This window comes from Citrus sinensis, chromosome 3 (assembly GCF_022201045.2).
Source record: "Citrus sinensis cultivar Valencia sweet orange chromosome 3, DVS_A1.0, whole genome shotgun sequence".
Taxonomy (NCBI): Eukaryota; Viridiplantae; Streptophyta; class Magnoliopsida; order Sapindales; family Rutaceae; genus Citrus; species Citrus sinensis.
Window position 1 is genome coordinate 41,415,744 of NC_068558.1, and position 17,807 is coordinate 41,433,550.

Consider the following 17,807-nt stretch of genomic DNA (forward strand, 5'->3'; position numbering starts at 1 on the left):
ATTGTTTTAATATAAAAGTAAGGTTAATTTAACTCACCGAAATACTTAATATACTTACTTTTTAACAAAAAAAAATTATTACTAAATTACCCATTGTGGTAATTTGCTGTTAAGTACAACACAGAAGAGTTAAATAAAATATTTTTATCTTGAATCCGTTTCATACATATAATTATCGTAAAACATCTTTTCCATCCAACATTAATTATCAATACTTTTTTTCATAAAAATTAGGGAATTTTAATAATACTTTTTATCCTTTTTCCACCAAAATTTGTCTACAAAAATAAATCCAAGACAATCGCAATCAAGGCTACATCCGAACTTGATTGATCAACTTCTACATACAATGAATTTCTTTTTCCTGTAGTTTGAGTGGCGAAAATTAAAACTTTAAGAAAGAAAGTTTTGCATACACAAGTTTTTGAGAAAGAGAAATGTTGACAAGAGAAAGCTTTGTTCCTAATATTTCTCCAACTTCTATAATTGAATGAAATTTTTTTTTGTTTTTTTGCGCATTTGAATCAATTTTTGTTTGTCAGCTAAAATAATAATCACAAAAATCAAGTAAGTCAATTCAACATATCATAAATAACATTTTGATTTCATGTTCTTGGTTAATGGGTTAGTAAATAATTGTAATGAGGTTATTTAAAAATTATTATTAATATAGGAAAATTATGTATTTAAAAATTAGAAATAAGTTTTAAAATTCTCATAAATCATTTAAATACAAAATTAATTTTTTTCAAAACTTAGAAACTTTACAAAATCAATGGATGATATTTTTCTTAAATTTTGACTAAATTTTTATTTTTAAAACATTAAAATAGAGACATATATTATTATAATGTAATTATTGAAATATGATTTTTTAACAAATATATACCAAATAAGTCTTCATTATTATTATTTTTTCGTACAAACTACCAAAAGTATTTTTACAGTTTTCATTTTCAGACATTAGTTTAAAAATAAGCTACTACTAAACATATTTTTATTTTTATCAAAAACTAATAATTCTTGTTCTATAAAACAAAATAAAAAACTCGACAAAAAAAAAAAACAAGACCAACCCTAAGATTCTAGCCAGATTTCATGAAACACGAGGAGGCACGACTCACGAGGCAGTAGTAGACGGCTTCATCAGTCATCACTCTCAATTAAAACAAAGAATCTGACTAACTGATAACGAAAGATCAGGGACGTAAAAAGAATTATCTCCCAACATAATTATTTTTTAGCTTCTAATGCGATTATGACACGTGGTATTTACAATATTCTACGGCTAAGATTTCTTAACCAGCCTTTAAATAGAACACATCGTTTTCAACATTCCAAATCGCAAACGTCTCTCAACTCCAAAACTCCAAACCGCTTCTTCATCACTGACAACTCAAAAATTTTGTAACCTAAAAAAATAATAATAATAATAACTCTTGCTTTTATACACCTTAATAAAGTATCTAACAAGTAGGAAAATAATAATCACAAAAATACTAGCATGTAAAGATTTTGAAAAAGGTAAAATCACCGGATCAGTCCTTATTAATTTTTGGGTTTATTTTCATCTTTTCTGAATCTGCTAATTTGATATCTTGAACAAGTACTGAAATTAGAAAGAAGAGTAATGATTTCTAGCTATCTAATGAATAAAAAATAAAATGATTCAACTAGTTTTGAAAAGTAAGAAGGTATAATATCAGTGAAAAATGATAATACGCAAAGTTGTCACGTCAAATTTTGAAGTAATATTATAATTTTGGGATAATCTTAGCCGCATATTAAATATTTTTAAGGTAATGTTTGATTTTGTGGTCGAATCTAAACCTAAAGTGTTTGATAAACATTCGTTATTGTGATTTGAAAGTTAAATTGATTTTATTTTATGTTTATATAATAAAAATTTATAACAACTTTATTATTTTGGTTAAAATTATAATTAAAAAATCATATTTACTGTTGTTGTCAACTTTTATTTGACAACTATAATTTTTTTTTTTAAAAAAAAATTACCTCCAGTCTAAATGTCGGTGCCAAAATTTGACTCCAGAGTGAATGGTGAAGCTTGAACAATAAACTCGACTATAAATAGGATTTGCAAATCCCATGCAAAATCTCCATGGATTCTACTTCTTTCAGGCCACCGATTTTTGAGCTAGTTTATTATATTTCCATTTTATCGTCGAGCTCTTTATTGTTTAAAGAATAAGGTCAGAGAGATCTTTTCTATGATACTAATAACGCTAGACGAACAAATGAAAGTATGACGATGATGTGATCATATTCTTTGGACCAATTAATAATTTGGGAAAATACTATTTTTCCTCCATGTTCATGGTAAAAAGTTAAAAATATTTACAACACAAACAAAATGGTAATTTTAAAACTTTGAATTTAGATAATTTAATTTGTAACAAAAAAATCTTGAAGCTTGTGAATTTTATATTTTTAATGATTGCATTTTTTAATTATTAATTTATATTTTTGTTGGGCCCTAAAGGATTTAAAAATTTTTTATCTTACACATTAAGTAAAATTATTAGTTTGGCGCACTGATCCAAATTAAGACCGAAACATTTTATTATTTAATTAAGACTATTCATTTATCAAACATTTATTTATTGAAATTTTATTGTAAAATTTAAAATTTTGCAATACATTTGGTCTCTTGCCATTTCTATACATATGGTGAAAAAAATGGCAATTTGTCCTTTAATTAATAACATTTTTTTTTTGGAACAAACAACATTTTCTCGTTTGAAGTAGGGGTGGGCACCACCAAACAGACCAACATGTGAAACCCACGTTACCCGTTAATTAGGACAAAGTTATGGTACCACAGTTATATGGTACCACGGCTGAATCCAACCACGCACTGCCGAAACTCACGTCGGCCCACCACCCAATACCAGAAGATCCTTCAATTTCATCAATTTGTCAGTTCGCGGGATAGATCCATGGCCCCACCAAAATGTTGCCGGCCTCGTGTTCACAATCATAGCCATTTCTCGCTTCCGTACTCGATAACGACGCGGGTTTTAACTTGGTCCGAATGTATTTAATAGTTTTGAGTTTTTACACGGCACGATCTTTGGCATTAAAGTGTAAACACAACCCGCATCAAGGCATGATTACAAAATCTCTCTGTTATTTTTAAAAATTTTAAATTATAATAAATTAATAAGAAATTATCAGTCATATATCTTTAAATGACACTAGTATCAAACGTGCTACAACACTTTTCGCTTATATCACTCGTATACCCTAAGTTGACAAAAGAATTCTGGCGTCTACCTTTCCGTTTACTACCATTGAGAACTTAACAGAATTTGAGCAAAATAACTATTTTACCCTTTAAACTCAAAATGAGGTAAAAAAAAATTTACCTTGAAAATTAATGTAAATTTTCAGTACACAATTTTTTTATTTTTTCATTAACAATACATTTTTTTATTAAAAAATATGAATTATTAATGGTACATATTATTAACAATTATCCATAAAAAATATTCATCTTATACCATAAAAAATTATTAACAACATATTATTTACAATTATACATATTATACCATAAAAAATTCAAGTTTGAGTTTTGAGGAGTAGATCTTCAATAATTTAGGTTAAATTTTGGAGGAGTATATTCTGTTGTAAAGTAGCTTTTTTTTTAGCAATTATTAACAATTATCTGATAAATATGATGACATGTCATTTTTATCAAAATATATCATATGACATGTTGTTTTTTACTATGTAAATGGGATGACATGTCGTTTTTTTAAAAAGACTAGATTACTCTTATGGTGTCAGGGATCGCAAACGGCAGTTAACGGATTGGTGGACGACAGAAGTGTTTTGTCAACTTAGGATATACGAGTGATACACTTGAAAAGTGTTGTAGCACGTTTAATATTGGTGTCATTTAAGGGTATATGACTGATAATTTCCCTAAATTAATTGAATCTCTCTTTTTATTTATTTTTTTCAACTTAAGGTATATTGATGATTGAATTTGATCACTAAAATTATTTTATTATAAAAGTAAGGTTAGTTGAACTCACTGAAATATTGAATATACTCATTTTTTAACAAAAAAAAATTATTACTAAATTACCCATTGTGGTAATTTATTGTTAAGTACAACACAGTAGAGTTAAATAAAATATTTTTATCTTGCATCCATTTCATACATATAATTATCATAATACATCTTTTCCATCCAACATTAATTATCTACACTTTTTTCCATAAAAATTACGGAATTTTAATAATACTTTGGACCTGTTTGAAATTGCTTATGGGAGTCTTACAAATGATTTTGAAAATTTAAAAGTTAATTTTAGTATTTAGTAAAAAAATTTCAAAATCACTTTCGTCAAAACCAACTCATTCTACAACTGATTTTGAAAAGTTAGGAAGGGGTATTTTTTTTTTTTAAGGAAACAAAAGTTTATTAAACGACCAGGAACTTAATCAACCAGGTAGGTGGAATGTGACTAGGAAGGAATAGCTTTTAGATTCTGATTTTGATAATCAATTTTATCATTTAATACAATTTCATAAATATCCTTAAAATTATTATCTAAACCCAAAATTATCCTTATTCAAATTGGAAACAAAATCAATATTATAATAAATTTATATTATAATTCATATTATAATTCATCAATATGAATTTATTAACATCAATTTGTTGGTCGAATTATTATTTAATTTGTTTCACTATATTATAAATTTAATTATCAAACGTTTTAAGATAAAAAAATCAGTATATTATAAATTTGATTTTTAGTAAAAACTTTTATAATACACAATTAAAAATATTATATGTACATGTTTTTATGTGCATAAGTAAATTTTATCTTATGTTATGTACATTTTAGTCATTTGTTTTCTTTCAGCACTTTAACAGTAAAATTTATCAAATATTCATAACTGCTTTCAAAACTCACAGTAATTCTGAAAATAAAATTTACCAAACACTTAACTGATTCTCTTCACAGCTGATTATTTTTATAGCACAATTAACAATAATTATTTTTAAAGTTACAACATTCCCAATCTGACCCTTTATCCTTTTTCCGCCAAAATTTGCCTACAAAAATAAATCCAAGACAATCGCAATCAAGGCTACATCCGAACTTGACTAATCAACTTCTACATACAAAGAATTTCTTTTTTCCTGTAATTTGAATGGCGAAAATTAAAACTTTGAGGAAGAAAGTTTTGCACACACAAGTTTATGAGAAAGAGAAATGTTGACGAGAGAAAACTTTGTTCCTAATATTTCTTCAACTTCTATAATTGAATGAATTTTTTTTGTTTGAAGCCATTTTTATTTGGGCATTTGAATCAATTTTTGTTTGTCAGCTAAAATAATAATCACAGAAATCAAGTAAGTCAATTCAACATATCATAAATAACATTTCGATTTCATGTTCTTGGTTAATGGGTTTGTAAATAATTGTAATGAGTTTATTTAAAAATTATTATTATTATTATAGGAAATTAGTTTTAGAAGTTAGTTTTGGTCTTCAGGCGGGTCACGGGAGTGTGTAGAGTATAAATTTAATTTTTAAATTTTGATAGTGGGTACAATAAGTAAACGAGTTTCAAGAATATTTTAGTAAGTTCGAATGATCCACCTTTTAATATAAAATTTAATTAATTATTTTACTATTATAACATAAAATGATCAAATTATCTAAAGAAAACTTGTACTATTTGTATTTAATATATGACTTACGTAAATGTAATATTTTTAAATAAAACCCATTAGGCTTGAGTTGATAGATTACGACGTCGTTGGCAACTGAACTCATTAAATTTGGGGTGTTAAAACGTGACAATTATTTTTATCGTGGAACTATGTAGTATTATAAAAACATCCGTCAGCGTCTCTAAACTCTAATGTGTGATCGACCTTATCCAAAGTATTTCTCATCTTAAACATGCTGTTCGTATTTTGACATTTCAACTTACCAGCATGAAACACGAGGAGGCACGAGGCAGTAGTAGACGCCTAGACGGCTTCATCACTCACAAATAAAACAAGAATCTGACTGATAACGTGAGGTCAGGCAGGGATGCACTACATAATTTTTTTAAAAGCTTTTAATGCGATTATGACACGTCGTCGTATTTAAAAGATTCTACGGCTAAGATGTCCTCATTAATAAAATTTCTTAACTGGCCTTTAAATACAAGACATCTTTTGAACATTAAAAAATCGCAGACGTCTCTTAACTCCAAAACTCCAAACGTAAGCCCCTTCTTCATCACCGACAACTCAAAAATTTTGAAACCAAATAATAATAATAATAACTCCTCCTTTCATACACCTTAATAAAGTATCTAACAAGTAGGAAATTATTAAACAAAAAAAAAAAATGCTAGCATGTAAAGATTTTGACAAAAGGAAAAATCATCGGATCAGTCAAGTGTTTTCCTTATTAATTTTTGGGGTTATTTTCATCTTTTCTGAATCTACTAATTTGATATTTTGAACAACTACTGAAATTAAAAAAAACAAAAGATTATTGATTTCTAACTATCTAATGAATAAAAAATAAAATGATTCAACTAGTTTTAAACTATAAGAAGGTATAGTACCAGTGAAAAATAATAATACGCAAAGTTGTCACGTTGGATTTTGAAGTAATTTTGTAATTTTAGATTAATTTTAGCCACATATTGAATTTTTAAGGTAATGCTTAATTTTGTGGTTGAGTTTAAACCTAAGGTGTTTGATAAATATTTATTATTGTGATTTAAAAGTTAAATTAATTTCATCTTATATTTGTACGACGAAAAATCTATAACATCTTTATTATTTTTATTAAAAATATTATAATTTGAAAATCATATTTATTGTTGTTGTCAACTTTTATTTGAAAACTACAAAACTAAATGTTAGGTGCCAAAATTTGTTTCCAGAGTGAAAGGTGAAGCTTGAACTATAAACTCGACTATAAATAGGACTGCAAATCCCATGCAAAATCACCATGGATTCTACTTCTTTCACCCCAGCAATTTTTGAGCTCTTATCTCTGCTAATTGTCTATTGTTTTTGGAGAATCATAGCAAAATCTATAAACAAAAGAGAGAAAAATACTGCCCCCGAGCCATCTGGGGCATGGCCACTCATCGGCCATTTGCCTCTGCTAAATGGCCAAGAACCAATTTGCAAAATACTTGGAGCATTGGCCGATAAATATGGGCCCATCTATTCTCTTAGACTTGGCAAGCATCCCATATTGATTGTGAGCGGTTGGGAAATTGTGAAGGATTGCTTCACTACCAATGACAGAATTCTGGCTACAAGGGCAAAAATTGTAGCAGGCAAGTATATGGGTTATGACAACGCCATTTTTGCACTTGCTCCCTACAGTCAGTACTGGCGTGATATTCGCAAAATAGCCACCACAGAGCTTCTCTCAAGTCACCGGCTTGAATTGCTGAAGCACGTTCGCTACTCTGAAGTTGACACTTTCATCAAAGATTTGTACTCACTTTGCTCAGAAAACGCATTCAATCCTGCGAAGGTGGTGATCAGCAAGTTAATCGAGCAGTTAACTTTCAATATAAGCCTGAAACTGATAGCTGGGAAGCGATTTTCAGCTAAAGATTATGAGGAACAAGGCAGCGAGGCTTGGCGTATCAACAGAGCAATAAAAGAAGCAACGCACCTATTCGGGGTTTTCGTCTTGGGAGATGCCATACCATGGCTTGAATCGATTGACTTTCAGGGTCATGTGGGATCTATGAAGAGTACTGCTAAGGAAATTGACGATGTGATCGGCAACTGGCTTAAAGAACATCTTCAAAAAAAATTACAGGGCGAAGGCCATAATGGTAAAGGTGACCTCATAGACGTGTTGCTTTCAAAACTGCAAGAAGATGCTGTGATGGGCGGACATACACGTGATATTGTCGTCAAAGCAACAGCTCTAGTAAGTTTGACTTTATAATTTTCTCTGCTTGTCAGCAACAATAACTGAATCCGTACACATATTTGCAGATTTTAATCCTCACAGGCTCAGAAAGCACGTATCTTGGAATAATTTGGACGCTGTCCCTGTTGTTGAACCACCCGAAAGAGCTGAAGAAGGCACAGGAAGAGTTGGACGTCCATGTTGGAAGAGACAGATGGGTAAACGAGTCAGATATGAAGAACCTAAAATACCTTCGAGCCATTGTCAAAGAAACTCTACGGATTTACCCACCTGGTCCTGTAACAGGAATTCGGGAAGCCATGGAAGATTGTGAAATTGGTGGCTATCATGTCCCGAAAGGCACGCGTTTGATCGTGAACATATGGAAGCTGCACAGAGACCCTCGGATGTGGGAAAATCCGTGCGAGTTCAGACCAGAAAGGTTTCTGACAACTCATGCTGATGTTGATGTCAACACTCAACATTTTGAGTATATTCCGTTCAGCTTTGGAAGAAGATCGTGCCCTGGAATGACATCTGGCTTACAGATTGTTCAATTAACGCTTGCTCGGATTCTTCAGGGGTTTGATTTGGCAACCGTGGGGGGCACACCTGTTGGTATGCAGATTGGTTTGGGCCTTGCCCTGCCCAAATCGAACCCTCTTGAAGTTATCATAAAACCTCGCCTCGCTGAGGATCTTTTTCGATGCATTTGAAGATTTCATCATTTTAAACGATCATTTACGTGTATTATCAGAAAGAACTAATGTGAAGGCGACTAATGCGCAATAACATTTTTCTAAGTGAACGATCTTTTTCGCTAAGAACTAAATGATAATACACGTAATTCAAAAGACACGCAATCAAAGTTCATTTGTAGAAAGCTACAAAAAATTCGTATCTATATTAATTAAGATTTATCTTAATTTGAATAGAAAAATCTATTTTAATAAGACATATATCTAGATTAGAGGAATACAACTCAAATAAGCTAGGCCTAATTAATGAAACTCTAAATAGAAAACCTAATTAAACTAGAATACAAATTAATTAAGTCATTCCTAAATATTATAAATATCAATCTAATTAGAATTTCTTCAATTTGTTCTCACTGTCACATTTGGTCTCTTTTTTTTTTTTTTTCTATACATATGGTCAAAAATGGTGACTGTCCATTGATTAATAACATTTCTTTTCTTTTCTTTTTTTTTAACAAATCTCGTTTGAAGTAGGGGTTGGGCACCACCACCCCATGAAACTAACGTAACCCATTAATTAATAACATTTTCTAATAGAGTTGGGATTATTGGCACCCTTCTAAAATCCTTTTAAAACTCTCTTCTATTACAATTACATTTAAGGACAAATACTCTCACTTTAAACTTTTATATTTTCTCTCTTAAAAAAAAAGTTTTTGTATTTTCTCTTCTATCAAACTCACACATATAATTTTTTTTCTCAAATTCTCTATAAATTGTTCTTCAATTACTAAGATAATCTATTGATAATAAACAAAACACATTCTGAAAAAATTATCTACCTTTTTTTAAGGCTCATAATAAAATTTTTACATCATAATTTTATAGATATTTTATTTAATTAATTGATTTTTATCAAGAAATTTATCACCATAAAAGTTTATTTGTGAGGAGGGAGAAAATAATAGAAAATTAAAAGATTCACAAACTAAATGTGTTTATTTAGAATAAGGGTATTTTTGGCATTAAGCTTAGCATTATTGAAAAAGGGGTTTCAGAAGAATTTTGGAGGGGTGCCAATAGTCCTACTCTTTCTAATAAATTCCATGGTCACAAATTAAAGATAACCACACACTACCAAAACTCACGTCGCTCCACATAGAGCTAGTAAAATTTAACACGACATGAATAAATAGGTATGAGTTGTCAAATTTAACATGATTATTAAATGAGTTGGATTTTGGTTGACACAATTTTTTTCTGTGTTGGGTTAGTGTTAAAATTTTTAATCCATTTTTTATTCTTGATCAATGAAAATATTATATTTTTTATTCAAAATTAATTTGTAGGTTTTTATCATCAAAACTCAAATATTGGATGTGATTATCTATTTTTTTTAAGGATGAGCATATATAATATTTAATTTATAAAATTTTATTTAGATTTAGAACTCTAAGTCTCTAATAGTATAAATATGTAAAATGTTAGTAGACATGTATATTTTATAATATTGATATATCATATTATTTACATATATATAATTAAAACTTCAATAGTATAAAATGTGTAATATTTTGGTACATATGTATAATTTATAATATCAATATATTTGTGAGTGTGTGTGTTTAATATTAAACATATAATTATTAAGCGAGTTATTGGGTAATTCGTTTATTTTTTGTACCAGATTTAGATCTCAATATTTTGACATGATTATTAAATAAATCGTGTTTGACATAATTATTAAATTTAACACGATACAAAATTAATACGACACAAATATAACTCGATGATCCAATTTGACAGCTGGGGCTTCACCAGCCACTACCAGAAGATCCATACTTGAGATGATCCTTCAATTTCATCAATTTTCAGTTCGCAGGATAGATCCATGGCCCCACCAAAATGTCGCCTGCCACATGTTCACAATCATAGCCATTTCTCACTTTCATACTCGATAGTGATGCGGGTTTTAACTTGGTCTGTATCTATTTAAGAGTTTTGAGTAATTACACCGTACGATCTTTGGCTTTAAAGTGTAAACACAACCAGCATCAAAATATAATTGCAAAAAAATCAATGTTATTTTTGAAAATTTTATATTAGAATAAATCAATTAAATCTCTCTCTTTATTTTACTTTCTTTTCAATTTAAGGTCTATTGATGATTGAATTTATCACTAAAATTGTTTTAATATATAAGTAAGATTAGTTGAACTCACTTAAGTACTTAATATACTCACTTTTTAATAAAAAAATATTATTACTAAATTACCTATTGTGTAATTTACTCTTAAGTACAACACAGTAAAATTAAATAAAATATTTTCATCTTGCATCCATTTCATAGATATAATTATCATAATACATTTTTTCCATCCAACATTAATTATCGACACTTTTTTTCCCATGCGAATGGACCTTGATTACGTGTCTTTTTTGCTAAGAACTAAACAATCATTAAATGTTCATTTACGTAATTCAATTTCTCAAAAGGTTATTGCTATTCATGTAAATGATCGTTTAAAATGATAATAAACGACTAATGCGACTAATGTGCACATTAGTGGGTTATCACAAACAAACTCTTTTTTTTTTTTCTAAGTGAAGGCGACTAATGTGCAATTATAACTCTTGAAGTATTTTTCAATTTTGACTTTCCATGCCAGCTGAGTTTGTCTTATTTAGCTATTGTATTTGAGTTTTTTTTTTCTTTTTTTTTTGGGTTATCTTAGTTTGTTTGCCTTATTTAATTAATTTCAAAATAGCCTACTATAAATGGAATTGAATTTTCAAACCTTATATACGATGGTAATTCAGTGTTTTTTTTTTTTTGAATTTTACTTTTTAAGAGTAGTGCTATTTTGAACAACGAGCATATTAATTGATCACAGTTTAGTTTATACAGTGGGAAAGAAATAACCGAAGGAAGAAAAAGCAAGAAAAATCTTAAAGAGTATTCCAGTTTAATAGTCACCCACTCTTTATTTGTTAACTTTTATTTTTAATAGATTATCCTTTTAAATTGCTACTTAGAAATAATGTTGATCTAATTTCAACAAATTCAGTAAACTCCTATAAGTGCAATAATTATGAGATTTAGCTCGTTAAACATGTTAAAACAGCATAACATCACATTTTATTCGATTTTCTCTACTCTGCCGAACCATGAGATAATCTATTCATTGCAAGTGGACCAACAAACCTTCAAGACCACAAATTCCGAAGCATAATAAAATTAATTTGGCCAAAAAAAAAAAAAAAATCTCTAATCTAAACCAACGAAGTATGGACATACAGCAGATCTTTCAACAACCGCCTTGGAAGAAAACAAATCGTTTTTTACCACAGAAATGATTTCATCTGCGCAACAGCCATAGCCTAAGATATTTTTTTGGAAAATTATCTATGTACCACTTGTTTTTTTTAATTTTTTAAAAAATATATAATTTTTTTTTACTAAAATCTATCTTAAGTTATATATTTTTTTACTTGTCCACTTTCATTTAGAGACGGTTTTGAAAACTAACGGAATATTGTATAAATAATTTTTTTACTCACAAATATAAAAGATAAATTATCTACCTACCACTTTTTTTTGTATTTTTTCAAAAATGCATTATTCTTAATTTTTTTTTTTTTTGCTGAACTTCACTTAAAGTTATATTATTTTGCACCTATCCACCACTGTATCATTGTGAAATGATAATTTTACCCTTATGATGTCAGCAAAGTTCTAACTGTGTTATAACGAAAGTGGACTAATGAAAAAAATATTAACTTTGGGCGAAGCGCTGTAAAAAAAAAATTGTGTATTTTTAAAAAAATGATGAAAAAACGGGTGGACAATGAATAATTTTTCTTTTTTTTAGGTAATCATTATCTTAGAGCTGCTTTAAAATATAACACAAATCACAACCACACATATATAAAGTGATAAATAATAAAAAATAAATTATAAATTTAATCGCGTAGATTTTAATGCGTTTTCTATCTTAGATCGGTTTCAACGTAACCAAATTCTTTTTTTTTAATATGCTTCACGAAATCTCCACCTCACAAATAAAATAAGGAAATATGTAAAGTATTATTTGACTGACGCCTACCTAATAACTCAAAATCTATTATAAATAGTAGTGCAAGTCATATGTAGCTTTGCCACAATACTCTCCCCAAACCACCATGGATTTTATTTCTTTCAAGCTAGCAATTTTGGAGCTCTTAGCTTTGCTGATTCTTTATATCTTATGGGGAATCGTAGCAAAATCCAAAAACAAAAGCAAGAAAAATACAGCCCCCGAACCATTTGGGGCATGGCCACTCATCGGCCATTTGCCTCTTCTGATTGCCGAAGAACCTGTTTGCAAAATACTCGGAGCCATTGCTGACAAATATGGCCCCATCTACTCCCTCAGGCTCGGCAAGCATCCAACGTTGATTGTGAGCAGTTGGGAAATTGTGAAGGATTGCTTCACTACCAATGACAGAGTTTTGGCCACAAGGCCAAGTATAGCAGCAGGCAAGTACTTGGGTTACGACAACGCCGTTTTTGCGCTTGCTCCCTACGGCCAGTACTGGCGTGATATTCGCAAAATAGCCACCACAGATCTGCTCTCCGGTCACCGGCTTGAATTGCTAAAGCACGTTCGCTACTCAGAAGTTGACACTTTCATCAAAGACTTGTACTCACTTTGCTCAGAAAACGCATTCAATCCTGCGAAGGTGGTGATCAGCAAGTTAATAGAACAACTGACTTTCAATATAAGCCTACAACTGATAGCCGGAAAGAGATTTTCAGCTAGAGAATTTGGTGAACAAGGCAGCGAGGGATGGCGTATCAATAGAGCCATAAAAGAAGCTACGTATCTGACAGGGGTTTTTGTTTTGGGAGATGCCATACCGTGGCTTGAATGGATTGATTTTCAGGGTCACATAGGCTCTATGCGGAGGACTGCAAAGAAAATTGACGACGTGATCGGCAACTGGCTTGAAGAACATGCCCAGAGAAAATTACAGGGTGAAGGTAACAGTGGTGAACGTGACTTCATGGACGTGTTGCTATCGAAAATTGAAGACAATACTGTGATGAGTGGTCATACGAGGGATACTGTCATCAAAGCAACAGCTCTTGTAAGTTTGATTGTATAATTTTCTGTTTTCTAGTCATAAATGATAATTATTCAATGGTAAACAATTGAGACGGAAACTCATACAACTAATCAAAATTATTCCGTAGATTCTAATATTTACAGGCTCAGAAAGCACATATCTCGGAATAATTTGGACACTGTCTTTGTTACTCAATCACCCGAAAGAGCTAAAGAAGGCACAGGAAGAGTTGGACGTCCATGTTGGAAGAGATAGATGGGTAAACGAGTCAGATATGAAGAACCTAAAATACCTTCGAGCCATTGTCAAAGAAACTCTACGGATTTACCCACCGGGTCCTGTAACAGGAATTCGGGAAGCCATGGAAGATTGTGAAATTGGTGGCTATCATGTCCCGAAAGGCACGCGTTTGATCGTGAACATATGGAAGCTGCACAGAGACCCTCGGATGTGGGAAAATCCGTGCGAGTTCAGACCAGAAAGGTTTCTGACAACTCATGCTGATGTTGATGTCAACACTCAACATTTTGAGTATATTCCGTTCAGCTTCGGAAGAAGATCGTGCCCTGGAATGACATCTGGCTTGCAGATTGTTCAATTAACGCTTGCTCGGATTCTTCAGGGGTTTGATTTGGCAACCGTAGGGGGTATACCCGTTGACATGCAGGAAGGCTTGGGCATTGCCTTGCCTAAATTGAACCCTCTTGAAGTTGTCATCAAACCGCGCCTTTCTGATGATCTTTATCAACGCCTCTGAAGTTTTTTTTTTTTTTTTTTTTTATGTTTGAAAATTTATGAAGCTGCTTGACTAATGTCAAGTTGTGCCCTAACTGCCTGGAGTTTGCGACGGATGTACGTATCTCAGTCTAAAGACAACAAAATATAATAAAACTTTTCTTTTTAAAAAATAATATGGACTCGATCCATTTGAAAGAATGGAAATCCGATTCATATGTGATTTACGTCCAATAGGTTGAAACGATTAAGAACCCCCCCCCCCCCCCCTCTCTCTCGGCCAGCATACTAAATCACCCTTATGTCTATGAATCATTTACTTTTTTTTTGTATTAAATCATTTAGTATCCCTAACTAATCTAAATTCGAGCCGGGAGACAAAACTATTCCAACAAGTATTTAACGTAACTGCATTATCAAATCTCGAACCAAAGACCTTAGTTAAAATATAACAATCTCATATCAACTAATCTATGCGCTTATTGATTATGAATTAATTATTTTATTATTATAAGAAGTTAGATAGAAAATAATATAATTAATTAATATATGTATAACATATGTAATTAAGTTTTACATAACTATTAATTACACGATTGTTCTTCAAAATAAATATATACATATTCCAGTAGTATTTGCTTTATTGTATGAGTACCATCTCAAAGTATTAAAAAATTTATCAAAGTTCTACTATTGTGTCGCTGTAACGCTTGTTGACTACTTGTTTTAATGAAATTTCTAATTGCTTGAAATAAAGAAGGAGCCAGATACATTACGACAATCGCAAAGGGACCATAACTTTGTCCTTTTTGGATCAAACGAGTTGCAACTTAAGTTTTATACAAGAAATCATGTTGTGATCCACGAGGTCTCGTGTCGTTTTCAAGAGGACTTGTCAATGTGAACCAAAGTCAATCGTCAAGAATGAAATGGCACAAAATGTCAAAACAGACGATGACTTTAAGGCGACTGTAACTTTTCATAACATGTGAACCACGCAACGGTAGTATGGTTAACTTTCGTCCGCATGATAGAAACCAAAACTCCAAAAGTACAGTAAAATTTCTCTCCAGCAATATTTTACATGAGTAAAATCTTTGTTTAATCATAAAAAAAAATTATAGTTTTAATTTGGGCTAATTACAAATAGAAATAAAATTTAAATTGTAATAAGTTATAAAAATTATATTTTAAATAACTTGTCTCCACATAATAATAATAATAATATGTATATTACAAAAATACATGTGCCATATTAAAAGTTTAATAGAGAATAAAATATTTTTCTAAAGTTTTTTGAGATGATGATTTATTTTTTAAATTGCTACATTAAAAGTTTAATATAGAATAAAATATTTTTCTAAATTTTTTTTGAGATAATGATTTATTTTTTAAATTGTTACTACATCTTTGAACGTGTAGGTACATAATAACTTGTTAATATGAACACCTTTTTATTAATGTCAGTCAAAATATTTCTAACTTTTCAAGCATGTTTAGAGTTTTATGGAATTGACATGCTCCATTAATTAGTTATTAATGCATTCTTATTTATATTACTTGCATTAAGGATAATTAAGTCTAAGTAATAAACCTATACTAAGTTATAACCTCCTTGTAGTGATAAAATTAATTGGTCCAATAATATAATTATAGAGAGCTTTCACAATACTGTTTTTTGCCATTTTGTAAGAAGATCCAATTAATGAACATTGGAGCTTGATTGTCTAAGATGTAAGTGCCTAGCTCTGAATTCCTGACTGTTCATTTAGTACTCAATATCGTTATTAAAGAGTAGTTTTAGACATATATTTTAAAATTTCATTCTGAATGATATAACATTGATCAAATAGATGGTAAGATAATATCACTAATTTAATAAAAAATAAAATTATTAAGTCTAAAGAGATAATATTATTACCAATTATGTTGGAATAATAAAATAAAAATGAAATTAATGATATTAAAATATTTATTTTAGTTATCAATTATTATATATACACAATAAAAATATTTTATATACATATTTATGAATGTGCAAATAGATTGTATTCAACAATATATTTCTTTTAGTCATTTATATTTTTACATTAGTTTAAGTGTAAAATTTACTAAATATATACAACTGCTTTTAAATTCATTGAATTTTAAAAATAAAATTTATCAAATATTTAACTGATTATCTTTACAGATGATTATTTTTACAGTACAGTAAATAACAATTATATTGAAAATTGCAATATTATCAAACTATTCTAAACTAAACTAGTGAAAAATTATCAATTATCCGATAAATGTCACATTACATATATCATCATTTAATTTAAAATCCCATGTCTTATTTATTGAGATAAAATTTTAAAATGCGTAGTATTATCCTAAGGCATTTATATTTGATCGTCCATCACACCCGAACGAAAGAAAGACAAAATTACTATGAAAACTACATTTTTTTTTTGTTCAAATAACAACCAAAAGGACGTGATTTCGTAACATGTGATACACAACGATTATCAATTTTCATGAAATAAAATCTAAAACGTTACATCTAATTAAGGGAAATTTATAAAAATGGCCATAAAATTTTTGCGTTTTTCAACTTTAACCCTTCAAAGTTTTTTCTATCATAACTAGACAAACACCCTATTTTTGGACTAGATTACCCTCATCACTTTCATCAAATTTACAAAGGCATGCCACTTTTTCAATTCCAGCACAACTAAATACGAATCTTCCTCAACAACTTAACAAACATTCATCACTCTCAAAAAACTTCATCACTCTCGATAAATCAATGGCATATTTGAATATATAATCATCAATGGGAGAGCTTCTTAAAATTAGTTTATACTCTTACACAATGTAAACCTTTAATCTATTGATTTTATCAACTAAGTTCGAAATTAAAGTGGGTTTTGTTGCAAATGTTGTTATTTTTCATTCATAAAACAATGTGATTTGTTAAAGTACTTAGTTTGAGTTGAAAAATTAAAAAAATAATTGAAAATACAGAAAAATCGGGCAAAAAAGAAGTTCAGAACAAGTGAGACAGGCAAGTAGGACATGTGCATGTCTCACATAAACGCACTACATTTATGTGCGACAGGCACCTGTCCCACTGGCTGTCGCACATAAATTCATGGATTTTATGGAGTACATGATTTTAGATTTGATTTGTCTCGTCATAAGCTTCGAAATGGTATATTATACGCCTAAAACGGACACATGTAGCTCAAATTATAGCTTTCGAAACATATATGAAATTTAGTGAGACATGCACCTGTCCCACTTGCATGTCTCACTAAATTTCATATATGTTTCGAAAGCTATA

General features: G+C 29.9%; 2 protein-coding genes and 1 long non-coding RNA gene across 3 annotated transcripts; 2 read left to right on the forward strand and 1 right to left on the reverse strand.

The window, feature by feature from the left end:
- Positions 1 to 6,943: 6,943 nt before the first annotated feature.
- On the forward strand, positions 6,944 to 8,737 carry LOC102626501 (dimethylnonatriene synthase-like). Its single transcript, XM_006479160.4, has 2 exons — positions 6,944 to 7,952; positions 8,021 to 8,737. The coding sequence occupies exons 1-2, from the start codon at positions 7,005 to 7,007 to the stop codon at positions 8,648 to 8,650; spliced, it is 1,578 nt and encodes a 525-aa protein (XP_006479223.2). The 5' UTR covers positions 6,944 to 7,004; the 3' UTR covers positions 8,651 to 8,737.
- Positions 7,943 to 14,174, reverse strand: LOC127900994 (uncharacterized). The gene is made up of 2 exons (XR_008052972.1): positions 14,025 to 14,174; positions 7,943 to 8,176 (listed from the first exon to the last, which is right to left on the reverse strand). It is a non-coding gene; the product is annotated as an uncharacterized LOC127900994 (long non-coding RNA).
- LOC102626017 (dimethylnonatriene synthase-like) lies at positions 12,774 to 14,637 on the forward strand. Its single transcript, XM_006479158.4, has 2 exons — positions 12,774 to 13,762; positions 13,869 to 14,637. The coding sequence occupies exons 1-2, from the start codon at positions 12,815 to 12,817 to the stop codon at positions 14,496 to 14,498; spliced, it is 1,578 nt and encodes a 525-aa protein (XP_006479221.2). The 5' UTR covers positions 12,774 to 12,814; the 3' UTR covers positions 14,499 to 14,637.
- Positions 14,638 to 17,807: the final 3,170 nt, after the last annotated feature.